Here is a 23381-nt window from a genome sequence, read left to right as displayed (position 1 = left end):
AGCACAACAACAGAGCTCTCAAATCGATGCACCTCCCTCACATGCTGCTGAGAGGGCGCACGTTGTGGTAGGTCTTATTTCCAATTTATAGTTCACCACATGTGACTGTGTGAAGTGGTTTCAGTGAGAGATGCAGAGACTGAACTGTGGCTGACTGGGAGATGAATGCTTCTCTTTCCAGAAGGAGCAGACAGACCCTCTGATCAAAAACACTGGACAGTTCACTCAGGTAATTAAAGTGCCACCACCATGATTTGATTAGATGTCGAGCTCACAAGGATGACCTAGTTCTTTATATTAATCTATAGATGTGGGTTTTGCACCTTATACTTTACTTGACTAATAGCCTTAAGTGAACCAGTTAATTTAAAGCCATCGGCCTTCATTTTTGCAATAAAACGATTGTTGGAAAGATGTTAGGAAAAACCTAACATTTATTTGAATATATATTATCCATTCTGGTTTGTGAATGAATAAAATATCTATCATACAGGTTAATGTCAGCGATTATTTCGTGATTTACATAGATCTATTACAAAACCAAATGAATAATTAAGGATGTTTATTTGTACCTTGTGATATAGTTATACCTATTTTACATACTGTACCTTTAATAAAAATCATCTAATTACAGGCCCAAAAGATGTATGCCTGCTCTATATGTACATAACCAAATACACAATACATTTACATGGTTATATGCACATACCTGAGCATAACTCAATAATGCAGGTTCTTCTACTCCAAATCCGGATTTGATCCATGAAAAAGACAGTACAGCCTATATGTTAAAATGCAAAAATGCAGTATTGATTTAGACTAGCCGATGAATGGCAGTGGTGTTAAGCGCTGTTTGCCTGTGACAAATATTGATGCCCTGCAAAACCAAACGCATCTCTGGAGCCCGTGTCCTATTAGTTTAACAAAACATACACCAGTGTCGTCCACGCGCACAGGCAGGTCAGTGTCCGAGGTAAAGTAGACACACATTGATTTAAGGCATACAGATGGCCTAAAATAATAACAAAAACGCATAGTTAGTGTTGGAGGGGAAACAGTGTTCACCGAGGAAGCGACGTCTCCTCTTTTCCAGAGCAAGATGTCAGTTAATATGTGCAGTTAAGCCTCCATAAGAGGCTCTGCGAAATGAGTTCAAAGTGAAGTGAAGACCTGTGTGTAATCCGACCTGCGGCACTGATTCTGAAAAAAAAACATACTCCTTGAAGGGTTGTTTATGTGTGTGGGAGAGGGGGGTTGTGGTGGAAGGGATATGCGGCCCGATCAGTCTCCTCCCGGAACAGCTCGGCTCTTCGCGGATGTTGAGGGAACAGTGGCAGCATCTGCAGCCGCCTGGTCGGGGTCGCTTTTGTCACTCGCCCCCTCGCCCAGTCTGTGCGCCTCCATCTCCTCCTCGCCCTCAGGCTCCCCGGTGCTTGGCGGGGTGTCGCTTGGAGATGCGTGCGTCTGCCTCTCCAACTTGTCCGATCTATCGGTGCTCGTGTGGCCGCGGGAAGACGCGTAGAGTCCTTCCTCCTGCTGCGAGTGCGCAATTTCTGCTCCAGACACGGCCACACTCTCGGCTCTGTCATCCCATTGAAACGCATGACTGTACGGGGTTGTGACCTGCCTGGTCTGGTTGAGAGACAACACTCCGCTCTGTGTAGAGTTCCACTCTGAGACATTGTTGCTTGTGGAAATGTTAGTTGAGATGTTTGCGGTGGGGGTGACCTCCCCGGGCACTCCTGGCTTCCCCGCAGATGAGGATGCACTGGTTGGCTTCCAGATTAGGCTGTAGTAAATCGCCAGGATAATGGCTGCTAAAGACACGGACAATACATAGGCAAAAACAGTGGCTAGTCTCACCCACTTCTTGTTCGTCTTCGCAGCCATCTTAGCCTTTTTGTCCCCCGTATAAGTAGCAGGTTTGCCCCTCTCCATATTGGGCATGAAGTCCCGCTCTCTCATATTGCCCCTATTTTTCCCTCGATGCTCCACCACCCCCTCCGTCTTGAAGGCTTCTTGTTATCCACAATCCAAGAGAAGACAGGAAGCAGATTGCTGAGGAGAAGGACCACCTTCAACCGTCCGCACCACAGGAATATCTGGCAGCTAAATTGATTTCTTGTAATTCATTTGATCGCAAACGCGCTGTGCCTAACACTCGGTACCCAGTGCAGCATTGCGTTTCATGATGGACATCAAGCATCCACAGGCTGATTGCGCGTTTCAGCATCCGACAGCGGCGGGACAAATGTCTCCTCTATATGACGTTTCCAGGGAACAGCTGGCTGTAGGCCCCACGACAAAACAGGCTACGCAGTATAAGATTTGATGTATTCAACGATTAAGTGAGATCATACGGTACACAACTGTCTGTCTTATCCAGTAAATGAAGTGGCTGGCTCAGCTAAAAATACAGGAGAAGGGGCGGGCGATGGCTCTTAAAGAAGCAGCAGCCGAGAAGAAACCACAAAAATCACACACACACACACACACACACACACACACACACACACACACACACACACACACACACACACACACACACACACACACACACACACACACACACACACACACACACACACACACACACACACACACACACATCATATCAGGTCGCTTGTGCCGCACATGGAGATCAGGATGATGTAGTGGGGGTGAACACCAGTCCGAGTGACGCTGCAAAGTGTTTATCTTACAATGTGCGCACCTAAGTGGGAACGATATGTCTCTCAGATATGCGCAATGAGCCAATAAAGTGTTGATTCATACAATTTCACCGGAATTTAAGAATTATATAACGCGTATCCAATTCACTGATAAACAATAAGCACAACCAACGGCATTTCAGCACAATGGACAGCGCCCAGATTTGTCATTGCGCATGTCTCATGTGAAGCTGCAGAGGTGAAATAGGTGAAGGACAGCAGCAACAGCATTTGCTGAGCCAAATTAAAAAAAGTGTTGTTTTCCAGTTGGTAATCAACATAAACTGCAAAAAAACCTATATTACTTTGGCTCATATCAGCTATGTCATAACCACAAAATAACCACAAAACGGATTTTCAGTTGATTTTACCCTTCATTACTTTCCTGCATCTAACATCCAGCCATTTATAAACACTGGATCATTTTGTGTCATGTTGACAAAAGTACAATTATGATAAACAGAAGTGTGTTGCAACAGCCACATGGTGACCGGCTGCAGATAAAGTGTGTTGTTTTAACTGTCTGTCATACAAATAGAGTCTTTTCAACAGTGCAGACACTGTTACAGGTATTTCTGTGGAGCAAGGTGCTTAGTATGCGACAGGTGAGACAAGCAGTCCTCCCACAGAACCAAATACACACACACACACAGGTGTTTATATGATTGATTGTTTTCATTACCATGTTTTATGGAGGATGATGATCAACTGTAATGTGGGGTTTTACAGTATGGCTGCAACATAAAACATTGAAACAATCACACTAGAAATGGAGGGAACAGGATGTAACGCAGTCTTAAGAGCAGACTGTTCTTTTGACTGATGTTTTATGTAAACAATTGGCTGCTTGCAGCTCCACATACAGTATCATATCCTACATTTACAACTAATTACGTTGAATTGCTTTACTCATTAGCTTATTATTTCATCAAATCATGCCACAACCACCTGTCCAGGGTCATAATGTAGTGTCATTTATTACAGGAGGCAGGACACTGACTGCTGTTTCAACAAAAGATCTCCCGGTCATTTGGATATCATTCAAATAAACCTTAAGTTCGTGCACTATCTAATGCAAACGTTCAGCCAGTCAGGGACCGAAGGAGTGTCATTTGATAAACCACCACAGACTCAGCTTATTTAAGATCATGATGGTTTTTTTAGTGAAAAAAAAAACCCCCAAGACCAACACACATTTATGCGTCATACTGTAAATAAAAATCAATATGCTGATAGCAAATAGCAACTCAACATAACTGTGAAAATCACTTATTATAGGTTCAGTTCTCCCAACTACAAGAAAAACATGTTCTCACTTATCCCTGCATGTGGTATCTCGCCAGTTTTTACTTTTGAATATACTTCCCAGGTTTTGAGGTGTGTGAGATTTCTGGCTTCACCCCAACACAGTGGAGGCAAATTGAATTTTGTGTCTGATGCTCACAAAATAACAATAATCTATATATATATATTTATTATTATTATATAAAATACACGGTTTACAAATTCAACAGAAGCACATCTTAACAGAAACAGTGTCTCTGTTACTCAAGCCACAGAGCACAGTGTCAACACTTCTCTGTGGACTAGAAGAGTTGTTTCTTTTATATAATTTATTATAGGCCTACTGTTTACAATTCTGTAAGCACCACAAACTAAAATTGTTTCAACTCCCTTGCCCTGGGGTGGCTGCAGAAATATCACACACAGGCAGCTTACAACTAGAGAAGATACAATTACAGCAATAAAATGTGTCTTTGTGAAATTTGGGTGAATTTACCCTTCGACATCATTTCAAGTATATTGCTCGTTCTAGAGTTCTGATTTGAGGTAGATTGGAAGCGTCACTTTCACCTGTAGTCAAGTTACGTGTTTGTGTTTTTGCAAGCAAAATTTGCAAGGCATATTTCCCGGGGTGTGTCGTGAGTACAGTCAGAGGCTATGCACTAAACTTCCATTCAGTGTGTCGTGTGGATTCAGATGGAGGGATCAGCTAGTCAACGGCGTTGACCATGGAGGATATATTTCAGTTGTAGTTATTGTGATATATATGAGCTGTCACAGAGGTCACCCTAGAAGGGCAAAATGAATAAGAAAAGACACTTTCTGGAGACTCCAGAGGTCAAAGACTACCTGGTCAAAGGAGAGAGATTTACCAAGTGGTCAGAGGTGAGTGGATATTTCAATAGTATCTCAGCTGTATCATTAAATACCAGCCAACATGAAATATAAGTACACGTGCAAATTTGTGCAACTCTAGCGGTGCGTTTTTATTTTTCATTGCCTGATGAGAGACATGGAAGTTTAATTTGAATGCCACATTGTAGTAACAATGACGTTGAATTAATGACGTTCTGGGAAATATAAGTAGTCCTACAGCATTCATTATGTAATTATTATTATCAACATATCATCATCAAACATCTCTGTTCCAGAGGTTTAAACTCGATATATGTCCAGAATGTGTGAAAGCTACTTCCCTTGTCTCCATCCAGGACTCCACAAAGACTGTTCCTGTCACCATGAAGATGGATCCGAAAGGTTTTTACGTGTACTGGATCAACCAAAGCAAGGTAATCAATACCGAGATTCGGGAAAAGAAAAACAAATCCCCTGTACTACATGTCAGAGGAGAGGGGAAATGTTGACTCTCATTCAGTGGCAAATAGAAATAAAATGGCTTTTTGTGCATCAGACAAACACAACCTGACAGATGAAAGCACATGTGGAATAGAGGTGGTCATGTATGACTCACATCCAGAGTGTAATGTGCATTACATTGAGATCTGCCAAAGATGTGGGATAGCTGCATTCCGGTCCAAGCGGCTTGTGGAGATTATTGATTGGTGCTGATGTGGGCTCACCACTGTGCAGCCGAACTGTGATGCACTTGATGTAGAGGACTGCTTTATCTCTCTCTCTCTCTCTCTCTCTCTCTCTCTCTCTCTCTCTCTCACACACACACACACACACACACACACACACACTTTGTTGCACTTTAAAGCGGGAATTTTAAATGAAAAAGCATTTTCCTACTTGATGTCTCCAGACATTGCAGTTTAGAAATTCTCCGAACAAACACAGCAGATCCCATAGTTGTTGCACCTTGCCAAGGGATGACTTGTATCTCAATCCATATTTGGACTGGTGCCTACATGTTGAATTGAGATGATTCTCTGCTTCTTGTTTCTAGGAGACAACGTTTCTGGATGTTGCCACTGTCAGAGATACCAGAACAGGGAAATATGCAAAACTTCCCAAAGTGAGTAAAGTATTATTATTGAATGTAGTACCCTGCTCTCTGGTCCAATTAGGTCAAAGTGGTGTGTTTGTTATGTGAGACTCTCTGCAGGCATGCAAATACTGTCAAGCCCTTAGTTTGGCCATTAGAGGCATATTTGCATTGCAAAAACAGCAGTGGACACATGCACCCAGGCTACTCCCCCACTACAGAAACACACCTACACAAAAGTAAACGCACACCGTACCACACACTGAGTCATGATCTGAGATTTCTGTGAGTGAGCTTGCCTGGTTTTTTTAGCCCAAATCTGACAGCTGTAGTGCTTTTTCCTCGCTGGCCTCCACAGAGAGTTGCAGTATGCGACCGTCGTCATCCCTCACAGAGGGTTCAAATGTGAAATCTGAAAACTGTTCCCCTCAGGGAGAGCACAGAGCACTGCATCATCCCAGCTGGGTTGCTGTTGCAAGCACATCTTCCTCTTTGGGTCCGTTTAGGCTCCAGTGCTGACGTGCTCTGCACTTCTGAAAGTAGCAGAGAAGTGATCGATTGTAGACTAGCAGACGGAGGAGGAAGGGAGTAACTAATACACTGGTCTTCTTGCTGCTGTTTGTGTTGTACATGAACGTGTGAGTGTGTCTCAGTGTGTGTGTGCATATGTTTGCATGCCTTCGTCAGCAAATTTGCATGTGTTGAACAAGCTCCCGGAGAACAAGAGCTGCAGACATGATTTGACTTCTTTAAGTGAACAGATGAATAAATAATCAGCTTAAAAATGGCACCATATATTTTGAGCCAACTAATGCTAATTGGCTATGAAAACATATTCTGCCATCATTTGCCTTTCACAGCACACTAAGGTTCGCAACGTGTTCAACATGGACTTCCCAGACAGCAACTATCTCGCCAAAACTCTGACCATCGTCTCAGGACCCGACACAGTGAATCTGACCTACCATAACTTCTTTGCCTCTAAGGACAAAGTGACACAGGTAATGTCTATGCACTGCCTGTATGTGTTATTGGCACTGTGTCCTTTAGCTGTTTACAATCCTCCTACTCTGATTGTTCAAACACGACCATTAGCCACACAATGAGCCTTTGCTTCCCCCCAATAAGGCGCCCTCTGTCTCCCCGTTAGTCTTAATTAGACGTCATGTCTCCAATTTCCGGATTTAATTAACTGTAATGAAATTTGTGCTTTGTTCAAATGCAACATGCACTACTCTCATTTCCTGAGGTACTATTATGTTAATGCCCTCTAGTGGTGACTTTGTGTCCTTTCAAAATACACTATAATGATATTTCCAAAATAATAAATGTTGACATTAAACGTCATATCCCGGTTTGTTTTGTAATTAAATGCACATCAGAACTGGGCAAATGACATCCTGGCAATCGCCTACAATGCTGCAAGAAACAATGCGTGCAGACAGGTCTTCCTGGAAAAGATGTAAGTGAACATTGTGTCATCTTTCGTTGTATTGTTGCTGAGTGAACACGACACCATTTCATTTCTCCTTTTATGACACCGAATCATGTGGTAAAGCTAAGCAATTGTGCTCAATCTTAGATATACCCGCATTTCTCTTCACACCAACAAGGACGGCAAGATCCCAGTGAAAAAGTAGGTCACAGTTCATGAGAGGATGGCACGCTGAAGTTAGTTTGTACAGGAGATTTCCACATTTCTTACTCAATGTTTCCCTGTGTGTGTGTTTTTTTCCCAGTATTTACAAGATGTTCCCTGCAGATAAGAAGAGGGTGGAAAGTGCCTTAGCGTCAGCACAGCTCCCTAAAGGAAAGGTTAGACAATGTAGACATTATCTTTCAAGATTGTTTTACTGCATTTTTTTGTAACCGCTCCCCATAATGTCTTGGTGTTTGTTTTGGATTTTGACTGATATTTGAATAATAAGATACCAATATGTTTTAAAATCATGTAGATAACATGTTTTTACTTTTCAGTATGACAACATAAAGCCTGATGTCTTTACTGAGTCTGCCTTCAAGGCCTTTCTGTCAAACCTCTGCCCTCGGCCTGAGCTCTATGAGATCTTCACTTCTTAGTGAGTCGACCTCTCCCGTGCTTCACTGGTTATCTACTAAAATCACTGGATAAGTCTCCAGTTGTCATGTTACATCGTGGATGTTTTACAAATACACACCTATTGTAATGACTATCGTATATTATTCTAATAATACATTTTATCTTGCATTTACGTTTATGAGACTTCCACAAAGTTTTGTCATGATTTTCTTTATCATCATCATTTTGCTCTTTGTGGGAAACCATTTCATCTGACATCTAAATACTCCTCTTCTAAATGCCTCAGCTAGTTATGAAGCCACAAACGTCTTTGTGGCTTCATAACTAAAAGCTTCAAAGCTTCTTTACATATTCTAATTTAGTAAACCAATGATTCCAATGATTCGCCAGCGAGCCTCCAGTTACCTGGCGCGGGCTCCGGACGCAGGTGTTGGGCCGTGATTGGCAGGAACAACATTTTGTGCGGCGCTCATCTGATTGCCGCGCCTCACTGTGCCCTGCAGCTCCAACAAACCTACCATGACGAAGGAGAATTTCACCAGGTTCCTCAACGAGAAACAGAGGGACTCTCGGCACAACGAGGAGCTGTTTCCACGTCTGCGACAGGACCAGATCAAGGCTCTGATGGACAAATATGAACCCACCTCCGCCAATACAAACAGAAGTGAGATTCACTGATGATAGGTTTGTTGTATGGAGGCTGGGTCATGTTCTACTTTTGTTTTTAATACTTCAACGTGTCTATTTCACCTGCAGGTCTGATTTCTCCAGAGGGTTTCTTGTTCTTCCTGATGGGTCCCGAGACGTCAGTTGTCATGCAGGACACGCTGGCCATGAGTCAGGACATGACTCAACCGATACCCCACTACTTTATCAAGTCCTCCCACAACACATACCTGACAGGTCACTCGCACCACTTTGATTTTAGCTCCGACTGATCAACTCAACACCTGAGGGTCATTAAGGGGGTATTTTTCTGTCTGTCACCCTGCAGCCGGTCAGTTCTCAGGCGTGTCCTCTCCAGAGATGTACCGTCAGTGTCTGCTGTCCGGCTGCCGCTGTTTGGAGCTGGACTGCTGGAAGGGCAAACCTCCAGATGAAGAGCCCATCATTACTCACGGCTTCACCATGACAACTGAGATACTCTTCAAGGTGGTTAAACATAGTTTTGGGCGTACCTCTGGTCTCTCTCTCTCTAATCAATAGGGCCGTAAAGGAATACGACGCCATTCGGATATCAACAGAAAATGTGGTCTGAACAGATTTGTACCTTGTGAACAGATAGTGAAGCCGTACATCTCACAACTCTCTCAACTTGACTGTAGACAGGAAGCTGAACAGCTCACATTGTGGACCATCTCAAAAGTGCATGGCAAATAGCCAAGAGAGCTATTCAGAGTTTTTTGTCAATATTTTTCTTTTCTTTTTTTTCCATTCATACATAAAACCAACTTTATTTTTGTCCGTACCTCCTCTTTGCATGCACATCGTCCTCGAAAGAAAATACATTTGTGCAATATACATTGTAGGCCAGTTAGCTTTAAAGGTCGTTTTTTCTTCTACACACTTTACATTGATATCATAGACTCTTCAAACCAATTTTAGCGTCATCTCATTTTTTAAGGCAAATCATGCAACATGGCCGTTAGGACAATAAACAGTCAAACATTTATTTAGACTCCTTTTTCAAGACGGGTTACAAATACAAACTTATTTATTGAATTAATTTAGGTACATGGTTAGAATATTATTTTATATTTTGTGGACTTATACACATATACCTATAGTAGAATACTATTGAACCCAGAAAATGAAGCAGCATAGATCATACCAAACTACTTTTGTCCATCCCACGTCCAGTAGTTCCTCTCTGTTGTCTATCATAAGTCTTGGGCCTTTTCTAGTTTCCTGTGAGCACAGTTTAAATTGTTTCAGTACGACATCTTCGTGAATATATTTGCCTGAAGCTGTTCTTGACCAAATAGTGCCACAGTGTGTCTATAAATTAAACTAAAGCCTTTAAATTCACTGATTACCTTTTATTCATGTCCAGGTGCACATTAAAGAGTAAAAGAGTGTGAAGGCTTAAACGTACACAGTAACACTGAAACACACACACACACACACACACACAGGCAGGCGAGCTCGTCATCCTCTCACTCTCAACACTTCCATTTAAGGGCAGCCGGAGCTCCACAGTCTCAGCGTCCCGGACACAACACCTCAGTTCAGTTTACTGTCAGCCTCTAGATGTGATAGGGTTGGAGCTGACTTCAGTGCTGCTCCATGGAAGCAATAGATATGCAGTTTGTCATGTTTTCTCTCTTCGTGTTTTGTGGAGAATTGTCATTATTGGCTCAGTCTGTTGATCTCATGCTTTTCTGCTACTTCCATGATTTTAATATATTTGTATCAATGTTTTTCGGTGTTTGCTGTGTTATCAGCTTTCTATAACTCTCTTGCAAATTGAATCTTAACGTAATTCAAATTAAAATCGACCTCAATCCCTAAAAAACAAAAACGCCTGTCTTCTTTCTGATGACAGGATGTGATTGAGGCCATCGCAGAGAGCGCCTTCAAGACCTCACAGTATCCTGTTATCCTCTCATTCGAGAACCACGTCGACTCGTAAGACCTGAGCTTTTACATGAGCTCTTGCCATGTAATGTTATTAACACAATGTAATAATGTCCGGATGCCGTTATCACAAATGGAATATTGATGGAACATACTGAGGGTGTGATTGTACCTTTCGTTCTGGCAGTAACAGCAGACAGTAACAGGTGTTACTCCGTTTTGTTCCAGGGTGAAACAGCAGGAGAAGATGGCCAACTACTGCAAAACCATATTTGGTGATGCCCTTCTAACAGATTCGCTGGACAAATACCCTGTGAGTACGCCGCTGCACCACAGCTCGCTGTCAAAATAATAGTTAGATAAAGTTTATAAATGGGGGTTCTGCCAAACAGAACACTTTGTTTGATAAATTAGATAATGGATAATCGTACCGTATGTGTCTGTGTCATGAAGGCAATAAATGGAAAGGTCCTCCTTATCTCTGCTAGACATGACCCTCATAGGCTCCGATACCCATCTAACTGACTCATAGCAACAGCCAATGCCTGTTCACCTCCTCTTAGCTGTGTGTGTGTGTTTGCGGTGGTGTTCGTGTGTTTGTATTCCTGAGTCAAAGAGACGACATGTTTAACTTTCAATTTTATTTACTTCTTTTAATTTCATTTTATGAAGTGCAATCATACAGTGCAGTCATCTCCTCAGAGACACGTATACATATGTTGTAAACAACTACCTTTCTCCCTCTATTGTGTTATTGTGGGCGGGTTGTGGCCTCAGCCAGCAGACTGTGATTAGAAGGACTCTCAGTAATAATGTCTGATTGTTGTCTTCTAACTTTTGTGGTTACATTCCTAATAAAAAGTAAGATGGACTTAACAGCAGTTGTATATCTTAATTTCATTTTGTATGATTTGCCAATAATATGTGTGCGTGGTCTCCCACCAGGCCGCAGCCCCTCCAGCACTTGACATGATGATCTTAATACACCTTTAATTAAAGCCCCTTCTACACCGACAGGACTATAATTCTGCAAGACAAACAGCAAATCCCTTAATAAGATTTCAATTATTTATTTTGCCTAAAAACAGTTTAACAAGGTATGTTTATGTTTTTAATCCTGTCATGATCCCCCTTCAGTGAGGCTTTTTGGAAATAATGTAGGGAAACAAAACAAAAAATGTACCTTCCATATGTGGAATCCAATGTAAATGCCTTCAGAGAAATAGTTATTCTCTAAAGAGCCAGATAAGAAGATTAAAACCAAAAACTTTTCCTTCAATTTCTTCACATTCCCAAAGACAGTACTGAGGACATGACCTTGTTTTGTACGACAGTGCTGTATTTTCACTGTTTACAAGTTAGTTTTAGGATTCTTTCTGTTTATCTGAACCATGCAGCTGAAGCCGGGCCAGCAGATCCCCAGCCCTTCTGAGCTCATGGGTAAGATCCTCATCAAGAACAAGAAGGGCAGCCATGAAAAGCCAACGCAAACTAAGAAAACCAGCGCAGCAGCAACTGACCAGACCACAACCACCGCTTCACCCACCCAGGACCCAAACTCCACCTCCCAGGATCCCGCCAACCCGGCACCCTGCGCCCAGGAGAACCAAGGTGGAGATGAACCTCAAGTCAAATCAGATGACATTTCAAAAATAGGCGTGTTTAGTTCATTTTTAGGTGTCACTGACATTATTTTGATATGTTTAACCAGAGGTGGACGCAGCTGTGGAGGACACTGAGGAACAAGAGGAGACAGAGGAACAGGATGAGGAGAAAATGAAGACGTCAGATGAGGTAGAGTGAGCGGTTACGATGACAGATTTATTGCCATACATCATCTGTGGCCAACTAAAACAGCTCAAGCATCAGTTAACTTCCTGTCAATCCCCCACAGGGCACAGCTGGACAAGAAGTCACAGCCTATGAGGCGATGTCATCCCTGGTCAACTACATCCAGCCCAATAAATTCATGTCTTTTGACAACGCCAGAAGTATGTCTTTGCTGCGTAAATTAAACCCAAACGCTGACGAATTTAGATTTTATAACATACTGCACAGGTAAACAAATCAAAGTCAGAGTGAGTTTTTCCAATTCTCTTCTTTCTTCACAGAGAAAAACAAGAGTTACGTCATCTCATCTTTTGTGGAGACCAGAGGGGAGGCAATGATTTCCAAGACTGCTGTCGAGTTTGTTGAGTATCCTTTAGGAGTGCTGCAGATATAAATATGAAAATGTGGAAAACTGTATTTGATGGGCTGAATTAGATATTTTTTAAATGGCACAAAATTGGACAAAAATACATTTCTCTATGCTGCCTCAAGAGTCTCCTGGTTCAGGTAAACTACAGAGATATAACACTTCCTAAGCCATATCTCTCAGATACAATAAGAGGCAGATGAGCAGGATTTACCCAAAAGGAACAAGAATGGACTCATCCAACTACAGCCCACAGCCTTTTTGGAATGTAGGCTGCCAGATGGTGGCGCTCAACTACCAGACGATGGGTAGAAATGAACACACTATACACAGATAACCACTTAAAATGTGCTGCACTACACAAGGAGATGTAACCAATCACTGTTTCTCTTTAATCTTCACTTGAGTCTGACATGTTTTAAATGTCATGCTCTTGCTATATTTTTAAACCTGAGCTTCTATTTTTCACCACAGCATGTCAGTGTTGCACCTCATTGTGCTGTGCGGGCCTCTGCTGTGCTTTGCATCCCAAATGCTCACTGCTCATCCCTGTGCGGCACAGAGGGGGCATGAATAGGCTGTTTTGTGTCTATTTTCAGATTTCCCCATGCAGCTGAACATGGCTCTTTTTGAATTCAACGGCAGAACTGGCTACATGCTCAAGCACGACGTTCTGCGTCGCAGTGACAAGAAGTTTGACCCTTTCTGTGACAGGATTGACACGGTTGTGGCAAGCACACTGACCATAAAGGCAGGTTCACAGCCTTGTTGTTATTCTTCTTCTCTCACTTTAAACATCACTGTGGTGTATAATATCTGTGCAAACTAACATCAACATTTAGTAAATGTCATACTCTAAAGCGGCATCATTTATGGTGTTGCATTGCAGGGAAACTGATGTGATATGTGTATCGCTGGGAGCTGTTTTTGCTTTTCTAAATTGAGCATTTAATTAGCCTCAATGGCCTCGGGAAGTCTGCGTCTGTGTGTGGATGAATATCCAGTAATAATACAAGCTTCCTGCTGAGACTGATATATGGTTCCTGGTATTCAGCAGTCTCTGCTTGAGTACAAACCTAAGCTATATTTATACCCACTGTGTCCTGAAAACGGGTCCACACAACAGCATCCATACTCATAGCTGCTACATCCATGTATGTTATTATATTATTATTATTCGCCCGCCTCACTAGATCTACTCAGGCCAGTTTCTGTCCGACAAGAACGTGAAAACGGGAGTCGAGGTGGAGGTGATTGGGCTGCCGGGAGACCCCAAGAAGAAATATCGCACCAAATGGTCCACCACACCCAACGCCATCAACCCAGTGTGGAATGAGGAGCCTTTTGTTTTTGAGAAGGTGTGTGTCAGTAATCAAACTCAGCCATGAGCTCAGCCATTGTAACGCACTGTGTTGCTGCTGCTGTTGGGGGGTCTTAATATATCTGTTGTTGTCATGATGCATAGATCCTGCTCCCAGAAATGGCTTCTCTAAGAATTGTAGTTCATGAGGAGAACGGTAAATTCTTGGGACACAGGATCATCCCGCTTGATGCCATCCAGTCAGGTCAGTGGAACTGAGAAGAAGAAAAACCCACCTCACTACATGCAACACCACTCAGTCATCCAAGGCCTCAGAATGTTTGCGGATCAAGAGGATCAGCTGCCTTGTTTTTAATTCACAGAGGTTTGATTTATGGCCTGCAGGTTTCCATCACATCTGCCTGCGCAGTGAAAGCAACATGCCGCTCACTCTGCCTGCTCTCTTTGTGTACATCGAGGTCAAGGACTACATCCCTGCAGCCTTCGCAGGTGCTTGGATTTTTGCTTTGGGTTTTTGCAAAAGAAAAAGAAAAAGCTGCAATTTGATTGTTACTCTGACAGTCAAGCTCAGTAGCATTAAGGTTTCTTTGGCATTTATTTTTGGTTAAAGAGTGAATTATTGACGTATTTGATTCTACCTCAGATTTCACAGATGCCCTTTTCAATCCAACAAAGGGAGCAGAGAAGACCACAAAGGCCCCAAAGGAGGTAACAAAAAGCAGCCAGAGGGAACTTAATTCAGCCATCATCTACTAAAATTGACACATCAGTAATGTCCTCAGTTCTTCCTTGAATCCTCGACAGCACTAATTCCCTTCCTGGAAGATGACCAGTGTAGTTAGATTGTGATCTTCTTGTCCTCTTTGTGCCCACACAGTCATCCTCTGACTACATTTCTCCCTATGAGAAGCCTCTTGTGGTCCAAAACCCCACAGACAAAGCTAAGGAAAGCGAGGCCCCTGCTGCAGGTAATGAAGCTTTCACAGTTCAAAGTTTGATTTTTACATATACGGAGCTTCAATTTTGCTCTTGTAGTAGTTCTTTAGTGCTGAATTAAGAAGCTGTATTTAAATGCTTTCCTCTCAGTAGAAATGGTAGCATCCGAACCTACACCACTAGTTGACACCAATGACCAATCACCAAAGTCTGCTCCAGAGGCAAGCTCAGAAGAAGCTAAAGAAGAGACTGAGAGCAAGTCAGACACTCAACAACCTGCAGCAGAACCTCCTCAAAATCCTGACAACACTGTTGCTGAAGATCCAGCCCCGGACCCGGGAAGCGACACGCCTGAAACCCTTCCCGAATCTTCTCTTTCGCCGGAGGAGGCAGCCCCTGAGAAGGAAGCAGTTCAAGAGCCAGAGGAGTCTTCTGAAACTAAAGAGGAGCCGGTGAACGATTCCAGTACAAACCCTGAGCCTGCTTCAGATGATACACCAGACACAGAAGCTGCCAGCGCTGCTGAAGAGCCTGTTGCTGAGGAGCCTGTTGCTGAGGCCTTGCCCTGTCCAGCAAGTGCATCGCCCGAGTCTGCCGGATCAGGTGACTCATCTGAGCCGCCGACATCCAGCGAAGGTAACACCGAAGTGCTTCATGTGCTGCACTCATCACCATTTCCATTTTATCATTGCAATGTAGGTGTAGAGGAAAATTTAGACCAATTTAGCCTTTTTTTTGTTGAACAAAACTTTCAGAAATGCATATCCACTGCCTAGTGCAGGATTCTTAAAACAAAACCTTGTGTGTTTATGCTGCAGAGCCTTCAACTGTGCCTACTGAAGAACTGACAGAGCACAAGAACTATCTGAAGGTCATCAAGCGTCAGGAGAGAGACATTAAAGAGGGAGAAAAGAAGTATCAGAAAAAAGGAGAGGATGTGATTCAGAAATACTCTGACACGTTCAAGGCCATCAAGAAGAAGGCCTCTGTGAAGAAAAAAGAGTGAGTCGATTTTATATTCTTTCTGTTTTTTTTCTTTTTCCGAGTCAGTTTCTACCTGATGGTGGGAGGAGGGGTGTCATGTAATAAGATCGATCTGTCCAATTGTTTATGTTTAGTCACTCAGCAAAGACTGGTCAGTTTCCTACGAAGTAGCAGTGAATCCAACAGCGTATTAATACTTACCCACTAATGAAGTTGTTGTTGTTTTGGTCAGTGTCATTAATGAGATTATATTTACGGAGAATATTCCTCGGCTAATGTGTTTTTCCGGCTGAAGCTAAATATTAGAGGATGAAGAGAACAACTAAATGAATATTGGCTGCATTGCCTTTGGTGCACAGCCCTCCGCGCTAATCTTTCAGGACAAAATATGTTATTCGAGGCCATATGAGCATCACTGTAAAGGATTTCCAGTAACCACACAGTTGTATTTTAAGTTCCGTATACGTGGAAGGATTATAGCTGTTAGTCAATAAACTCTATTCCCCTTGCATATGTCCTGTCATGTTGTATCATGTTATGTTTCCTCCAGGGGAGGGGGAAACACGTCTGAATCCTGTGTGAAGACGGAGCGGGTGCAGGAGCAGAAGGAAAGAATGCAGGTTGAGCTGCAAGCTCTGTGGACGGAGGAGTGTGAACAGTTGAAGAAGAGGAGAGAGCAGTGTGCAACAGAGGTGAGTAAAGTACAGGTTTATCTTTAAAACTCCACAAAAAGTTGCATCATTAATAATTCTGTTTCCCCATTTCAAATGAAAGAAAAGACAATTGTGATGGAAAGTAAATCAGTTCATTTACTAAAGTACTTAAAACTGCACTAATCAATATTCTTGTATTAAGAAGGGGTCAATTGACTATGTGTAATGTGAAAGGCGTCGCTTGGGTTATGTTTCCTTGTTGTATTTATATGTTCTTCTGCTAACATTAGATATTTACACAGCTAACAGACATATTTAGCATTACTAAAAATAATTAGCTAGACGAACACCAGGAACGTTGGTTACCAGATTGTGCGAGAGTGTGATGCTGAGACAAAGAAAGAGCTCAAACAAAGTACATTTTCTCCCGATTCGTCTGTCAGGGTCAGAATGTTCGGAAGAAATGTGACTCAAAAAATAGGTCCTATATTTATTTCGGTGACTATGGAGCGAAATAATCTGTTCACTTCTCCCATCAGAGTTAATAGACTCAGGACCTGCCCCTAGGCTCCTAAGGGGGCGGGGCATCTGCGAAACCCACGCAACACAGACACAGGAAGCTGACTCTCAGTGGGGTGCCTCTGTTCTGAAGTGTCTCTGGATCTGTATGAAACTGAAGAGTCAATCAGGTGTTTTTTAAGGGTTGCCACCTCATTAGACTGAGTGTAGATAGACCGTGCTGCAGGAGTGCTGTGGAGTAAGGTTAGCATCCCACAGGTCTTGGACCAAGTGTTCTCATTAAAGTTAAAGATAAAGTTCATGCAAATTAACTACAGAGGGCTGAAACTTTTGTTTGAAGAGAGACTTTAATCACACACAACACGGACATTGTTATTTAGAGCGACTCAAGTCTCATTTCTAGCTCTGTCTTGACTGCGATTGTGCCACTTCTTTCTTACATTGTAACAGAGGCTGGCCAAACTGTTGGAGATGGCCACAGAGAGGCACACCATTGAAATGAAGACCCTGGAGAGGTGTGAGCACACATACAACACATTTTGGGACATGCTGTACACACTGAGAGTGCAGAGGGCTTTGCTGAGTCTGTCCAATCTGTGCTTTGAGATTTTGATGTGACACTGTGTGAGTGTGTCATCTGAGGTGAAACATTTGACATTTTGCAAAGACAATACCATCAAACAATGAATAAATAACCTCAATGTGTGTGTCTTCCAATGTCCTTGGCTGGCTTGAGGTGTCCTGGATGTGTATGTGGGTGTTATCCCAAGTCCCCAGCTGGCAGATGGTTATCTCAGGACAAGCATTATCCAACAGCAGGGAAGTGAAGGCAGCCTTGGTAATCTACCTGTCCACACTGACACTATAGCATCATATTTAAGCCTCCAGTCACTGTAAAGAAAAGGTCACCTCAGAGACACACAGCCCAGCAGCTTAGTTTGAAGGACATTTTTAGAATTTTACTCAAGCAAGAGTCCTCACTTTATTTTGTCTTTTCCTTGGTCTGCAGTGAAACCAAAGAGAATAAGAAGAAGACACTCCTAAAATGTTCATCCTCACAGAAAGCAAAGTGAGTTCACAGCATGACCTTGCCTTCAGTCATTTTGTGTGTTTCCATTCATTGCCGTTCCTCTCACTGTGTTACAGCTTCTTGTCCAAAATGAAAAGAAATATAAGAAGGCACATGTGCTTACCCGTCTGCTACATGCCATTACATTAAGTCTGGCTTGATTTGATTCATTTTTAACAGTATGTACAAGAGCTTTAATTTAAAATGATAACTATCCTCTTTTAGGCTGAAAAGGGCAATGAGCACAGAGCTGTTGGATGAGCCTAGTCAGTCTGACGGTGCAGTAAGTAATCTTTTAAATTCATTGAAAGTAGCAAGCTTTTTGAGCATGTATGTACAATTAAAAAAGTAGTTTGGGATTTTTTGGAAATGTCCTTATTTGCTTTTGGGCCAAGCGTTTGATGAAAAGATTGATACCAATCTCAGTGTCTGCGCAGAAAGTATCAAGCTCGAGCTAGCAGCTGGTTAGCTTAGCTTAGCATAAAGACAGGAAACCTGGGGGAAACACCTGGTCTGGATCATTCCACAGGTGACACAATCCACCAAGCAACAAGACAGAATGAGAGTGGTATCCACCTTTTCGCCTAACTCTTGGCCAGAGAGCGAATAAACATACATCTCAAAATGTCAAACTATTCTTTAAAAGGAAATAGCAAGTCTGAGGCTACACACTCACATGCATCACTGCACATGTACCTTCAACAGTATCCATGTCATAGCTCACACTTAATATCTGGCTTGTTTAACACGTATTAAACCATGTGACTATGGTTACGAAAAGAAAGGCAAGCATCTAAAGAATTGACTCAAATGTGTAAGAAATGGGCATATTACCGCACTTCCCTTTCATCTGAACACATGTTCACATACACCCCCGTGTTTTCTTACAGACACACAATGTTGAACTGTAAGTACACTCACAGACACGTGACCATGCACACCTATTCACCCGCAAACCACCCACATAGACAAACGCACACACCCTTGTACCCACTGAGGAAAGTGCAGTTGGCCCTGACCATAGGCCAGGCTTGTCTATTACTCAGAGGCTGTTTACAGGGAGCAGACTAATCCATGTGTGGTCAATGACTCACTGGGCTCCGCTGTTGGCTCATCAAGAGTCAGACCTGTTGTATCTGGGCTAAATACACGGCCATTTCACTTTGCTCCTCTCGCATCGACTTCATCTGGAAAGTAGCAAACCCCACTCACACCTCTGCACTTTAAGGCCCCATTGCAGCTCATTTTGATTCACTTAATGAGCCTTTGCCCATTTATTACGGAAACAATTTTTAACACAATCCCGAGCTTAATCAGCAAGGCCTCAGTATTGAATAAGGACTGTGTAACCGAGCTGGTCAAGTCCAAGCTGTTGTGACTTGACTGTATTGATTGTCTTGCTCAGGTTGCATCCCATGGGTGCATTCCTCTCTAGAAACATGAGCAGAACTGCTTCTCGACATGCAAACCGTCTTTATCTCTCACTCACTTGATACCGCTTTCACACACACTCCTAAAGACTCAAACCACAGATTGATCGTGTTTTACAGTAGATACATGTTGTGATGTGCTCTGTTGTACTGTGACAGTCTTCAGATTACAGCCCACAGCAAATGGCTCTGATGAAGAAACAGGCTGCTACGCTGGAGGAGATCAAGACACTGACTAATCAGGTAAACACACTGACACCAGGACACACAGAATCACTTAGGAGGTGGTTGCACTGACTTGTAACCCTTTTTGAAAAAAAGAACTATGGCATTCAGGAGCTAAACTAGGACCTAAATGTATTTCGCGGATTCCTGTTTGTGTTTTCAAGGTATCTGAAGATCTGTGACGGCTCGGCAAATTAGACCGATGACAGTTTTACCAGTCAGCAAATGTTCAGCAATAAAAAAATGGAATGGCTTACTTTAGGGCTGTCTGAAATCAAAATACAATTTTCCCTGCATGAATATGGGAAAAATCATATTTAATTAGGATTACAGGTATAAGAAGGATGTATAAATGATTCGACTGCCTGGACCTGAGGTGCCCTGGGTGTATCCCCACACGGTGATTAATATGTGATCAAGCAATACCAGCAACAAATCCCCGCTTTTTTAAATTCATTGTCAACCACGGCCATCTGTCCACTCAGTGATCATACGTAATGTTTAAGGGTGACACATCTAGTTTAGGCGATTGAGAACGTACAAACCAAGCTCCCACCGCTGCAAATGACGTCAGAGCAATTTTATGACAATGCGTTGCTTTGAATTGGTCAAATGTTGGCAGTTATTATTGAGAAAAGAGGTGTTGGATAGTTTAGACATTGACGCGTGAACGCCAGATGGATGGTGTGTTTTTATGTCTCACCAATAGTATTAGCTTACAAATACAGTTTTTGATATTGAGTGAAGCAGTGGGAGGAATTTAGGAGATTAAGGGACAAATGAGGATAATGTCTTTCTTTCAACATGCAAGCTAATCTTCGCTGTATGTATTTAACATCATTGATTGAGTATTGAGACATTTTCCCTTATTGCAGGAACATTGTCTCGTTATTAAATATCCTGAAAATAGCTCATCATCACTCTTGTTAAAAATCAGTCCACTTGGGTTCAAGCCAGTTCCCAAGCTTGAGGTTAGCAGTGATCTTTTTTTTGACTTGTGCCAATACACAAATCCCTTCCCTCAAGATTACGACGAGAACCTGGCAGAGAAAAGAATCTGGCAGAGAAAAGAATCAATCAAAATGTCAATGTGTCCTTTCGCCTGTAACCTCTAACTAAGATTTGGTCTCTTTGTTGGCAGCTCAATCAGGAGGCCCTGAAGGAGCACAATCAGAAACTGAGGTCTCTGCCTGCAGAGGTGAAGGAGGCCGTCAATGTCTGTGTGGGGGCTCACTTTCCCGAACTGGTCGACCAGGCTGGAGACACGAAGGTGGAGGGAGCGGGCTTCTATGGAGACGTCTTCCTGGGTTAGATGAGCCTTTTGATCCCTGACCCTCCAGTGTAACACATATTTTTACACTGTTACATAACCTATAGTCTGAGCATAACTGTGGAATAGTAGAAGATTAAATTAGCTCTGCGTGAAATATTTGACTTTAGAGGTGCTAGTCATAGAGAGAGCTATTTGGGGAGTCATTAAGCCATAATGATGTTTTTGTGGATGTCACGTATACCAAGAGTTTGATCAATTGGAAATTATTTTCTTTCAACTGTTTCTTTCTGTTGCTTTTCACCCATAAAAAAAAGCCTAATACAAATATCTTCGAGATGAAAGGCCATCCCCTGAAAGCTTTCGTTTGGTGCCCACAGTCTTCTTTCTGTTCTCTTAATGAGATCAAAAGTAGAAATAAATGTAGCAAGAAAAATGTAGCGGCAAAAATGGTTTATCACAGTCTGCAGGCTGAATCGAGACAATGACTCCATCTGTCACGCTTCAGCACATGCAGCCACAGCAAAACATTCACTCTGAGATTTAGGTGTTTTGCGGTTGTGAAGAAGGTTTTTAAAAAACAAAAACTGCATTTACTCTTTAACTGGAACAAAGGTCTGATGACGATGAAAATACTGTACACAACAGGCAACACCAGTACATCGATTTTCCCTCTGCATCATTTGTTCTTGTGATGAATAGTTATAAATAAACTTTGCACTGTACTTGTGTGTATTACTTTTATTTTTCTGTTTTACTAACAATGTTTACAATCCAGTCTTTTGTCTGGTTTTGATCATATTAGTCACGTATACATGAAACTTACAGAAATCTGGCCATCGATAGGACCGTGTCCAGGTTTCTGTTCCTCTGCATCAGAGTAAGGTGCCTCATTCTGTACTATCAGCAAACTTTCAGTATACTATTGTTGTTTATTCTCATATTTGTTCATATTGTGCATGGCAGAGAATGATCAGTAACCTGAATAAGGTGGTTACATGCCACAGCATCCCATTTTCCACGAGAGCATTCCAGCTAGCATGTCCAGGTGTCTGACACCAGCATGTAATATGTACATGTACAAAATGTAATTGGTATTCACCCAAAACCTGATCATAGGCAGGATGCTAATCTGCATGTAGTACTTACTGAGAGAAATGTTGTCTTTTTTAGGTTCACGTTCACACAGTTATCCACATTCACACCTGCAAAGCTGCCCTGTGTCACCACAGCCTAATCTGTTGGCCTTGCTCAAAAGCACTGGAAATGATGGAAGTGGAGCTGCTCTTACACTTACATTTTCTGCTGGTCCAGGGATCAAACTGGCAACCTTTCGCTTACAAACATGTTTCTCTCACCTTTAGACCAGTAAGTGTGTTTCTATCCATCTGTTGTTGTGCACATTTTCAATTTGCACTTTAAAACCTGAGTGGGAACGACAGAAATATTGCAAAAAGTATCGATAAAAACAAAATTTGACACCTGGCTCCTGACAGAATTAGCTCAACAAACTGTTTATCTCAATGTTCCTCCCTTCTAATATTCACATAAGTGCAGTGGATGGGAGCACAAGAGAAGCACAATCTAAAGACAACTGTGCTATTTGTAATTAGACTGTCAGAGTCCAGTGGTTCAATCAGCGGTGGGAAGGTGATGGCCGCCATGGAGCATATCTCTCTCTCTCTCTCTCTCTCTCTCTCTCTCTCTCTCTCTCTCTCTCTCTCTCTCTCTCTCTCTCTCTCTCTTTCTGTCTCTGTGCATAGTCTCAAACCTCTACACCAGCCACAGTAATATGGCACATTATGGCCCTAATGATTCATAATTGTTATTCATGATACCGCATAATTGCGATGCCATTTCTCTCTAACTACTATAAGAACTGTGCTGGATAAAGTGCTCTTTTTAAAAAAACAGAGCCAAAATTAAGGCACGTGGACTGGAGAGAATGCGAACGAGAAAAATTTGGAAAAAATGTTCCAACTCTATTACAGCTCCACATCAAATGACAAAGATTGGGGCAATCTGTCATATTAATTAGAGCCACTTGTTTCTTCTAGTGTTTACACTCACGTGCATGCATTTGTTAATGAACACAGCTTCCCCCTGACTCACTGCCCAAAGCAATCTGTCCGTACTTCTTATTTCCTTTTCGGTGTGACACCCGTCTTCTAAATCAAATAACATGAATGACATTTAAA

At 42.3% G+C, this 23381-nt stretch overlaps 2 protein-coding genes across 2 annotated transcripts; one reads left to right on the top strand and one right to left on the bottom strand.

Annotated features, from left to right (window-relative positions):
- Positions 1–595: 595 nt before the first annotated feature.
- On the bottom strand, positions 596–1972 carry LOC306707604 (uncharacterized protein). Its single transcript, XM_079175119.1, has one exon. The coding sequence runs from the start codon at positions 1963–1965 to the stop codon at positions 1282–1284; it is 684 nt and encodes a 227-aa protein (XP_079031245.1). The 5' UTR covers positions 1966–1972; the 3' UTR covers positions 596–1281.
- Positions 1973–4796: 2824 nt separating this feature from the next.
- plcb2 (phospholipase C, beta 2) lies at positions 4797–21706 on the top strand (the record flags this gene model as incomplete). Its single annotated transcript, XM_079174714.1, has 32 exons — positions 4797–4880; positions 5207–5284; positions 5905–5973; positions 6804–6944; positions 7326–7405; positions 7526–7579; positions 7683–7758; positions 7921–8021; positions 8506–8666; positions 8759–8905; positions 8997–9154; positions 10548–10630; positions 10808–10892; positions 11977–12190; positions 12291–12373; positions 12474–12570; positions 12691–12775; positions 12960–13084; positions 13376–13527; positions 13970–14134; positions 14242–14341; positions 14482–14586; positions 14741–14805; positions 14975–15065; positions 15184–15669; positions 15852–16035; positions 16568–16709; positions 17640–17704; positions 18199–18258; positions 18484–18541; positions 19848–19931; positions 21055–21706. 32 exons carry the CDS (start codon positions 4797–4799, stop codon positions 21223–21225), a joined length of 3849 nt encoding a protein of 1282 aa, XP_079030840.1. The 3' UTR covers positions 21226–21706.
- Positions 21707–23381: the final 1675 nt, after the last annotated feature.

The sequence above is a fragment of the Pholis gunnellus genome, assembly GCF_910591455.1.
Source record: "Pholis gunnellus genome assembly, chromosome: 15".
Taxonomy (NCBI): Eukaryota; Metazoa; Chordata; class Actinopteri; order Perciformes; family Pholidae; genus Pholis; species Pholis gunnellus.
Note: the sequence above shows the minus strand (reverse complement) of the source record. Positions and strands in the feature narration are given on the sequence as shown.

Bases quoted from the DNA above. Each gene is read 5' to 3' on its own strand.
- LOC306707604 (XM_079175119.1), bottom strand. From the start codon at position 1,965: ATGAGAGAGCGGGACTTCATGCCCAATATGGAGAGGGGCAAACCTGCT.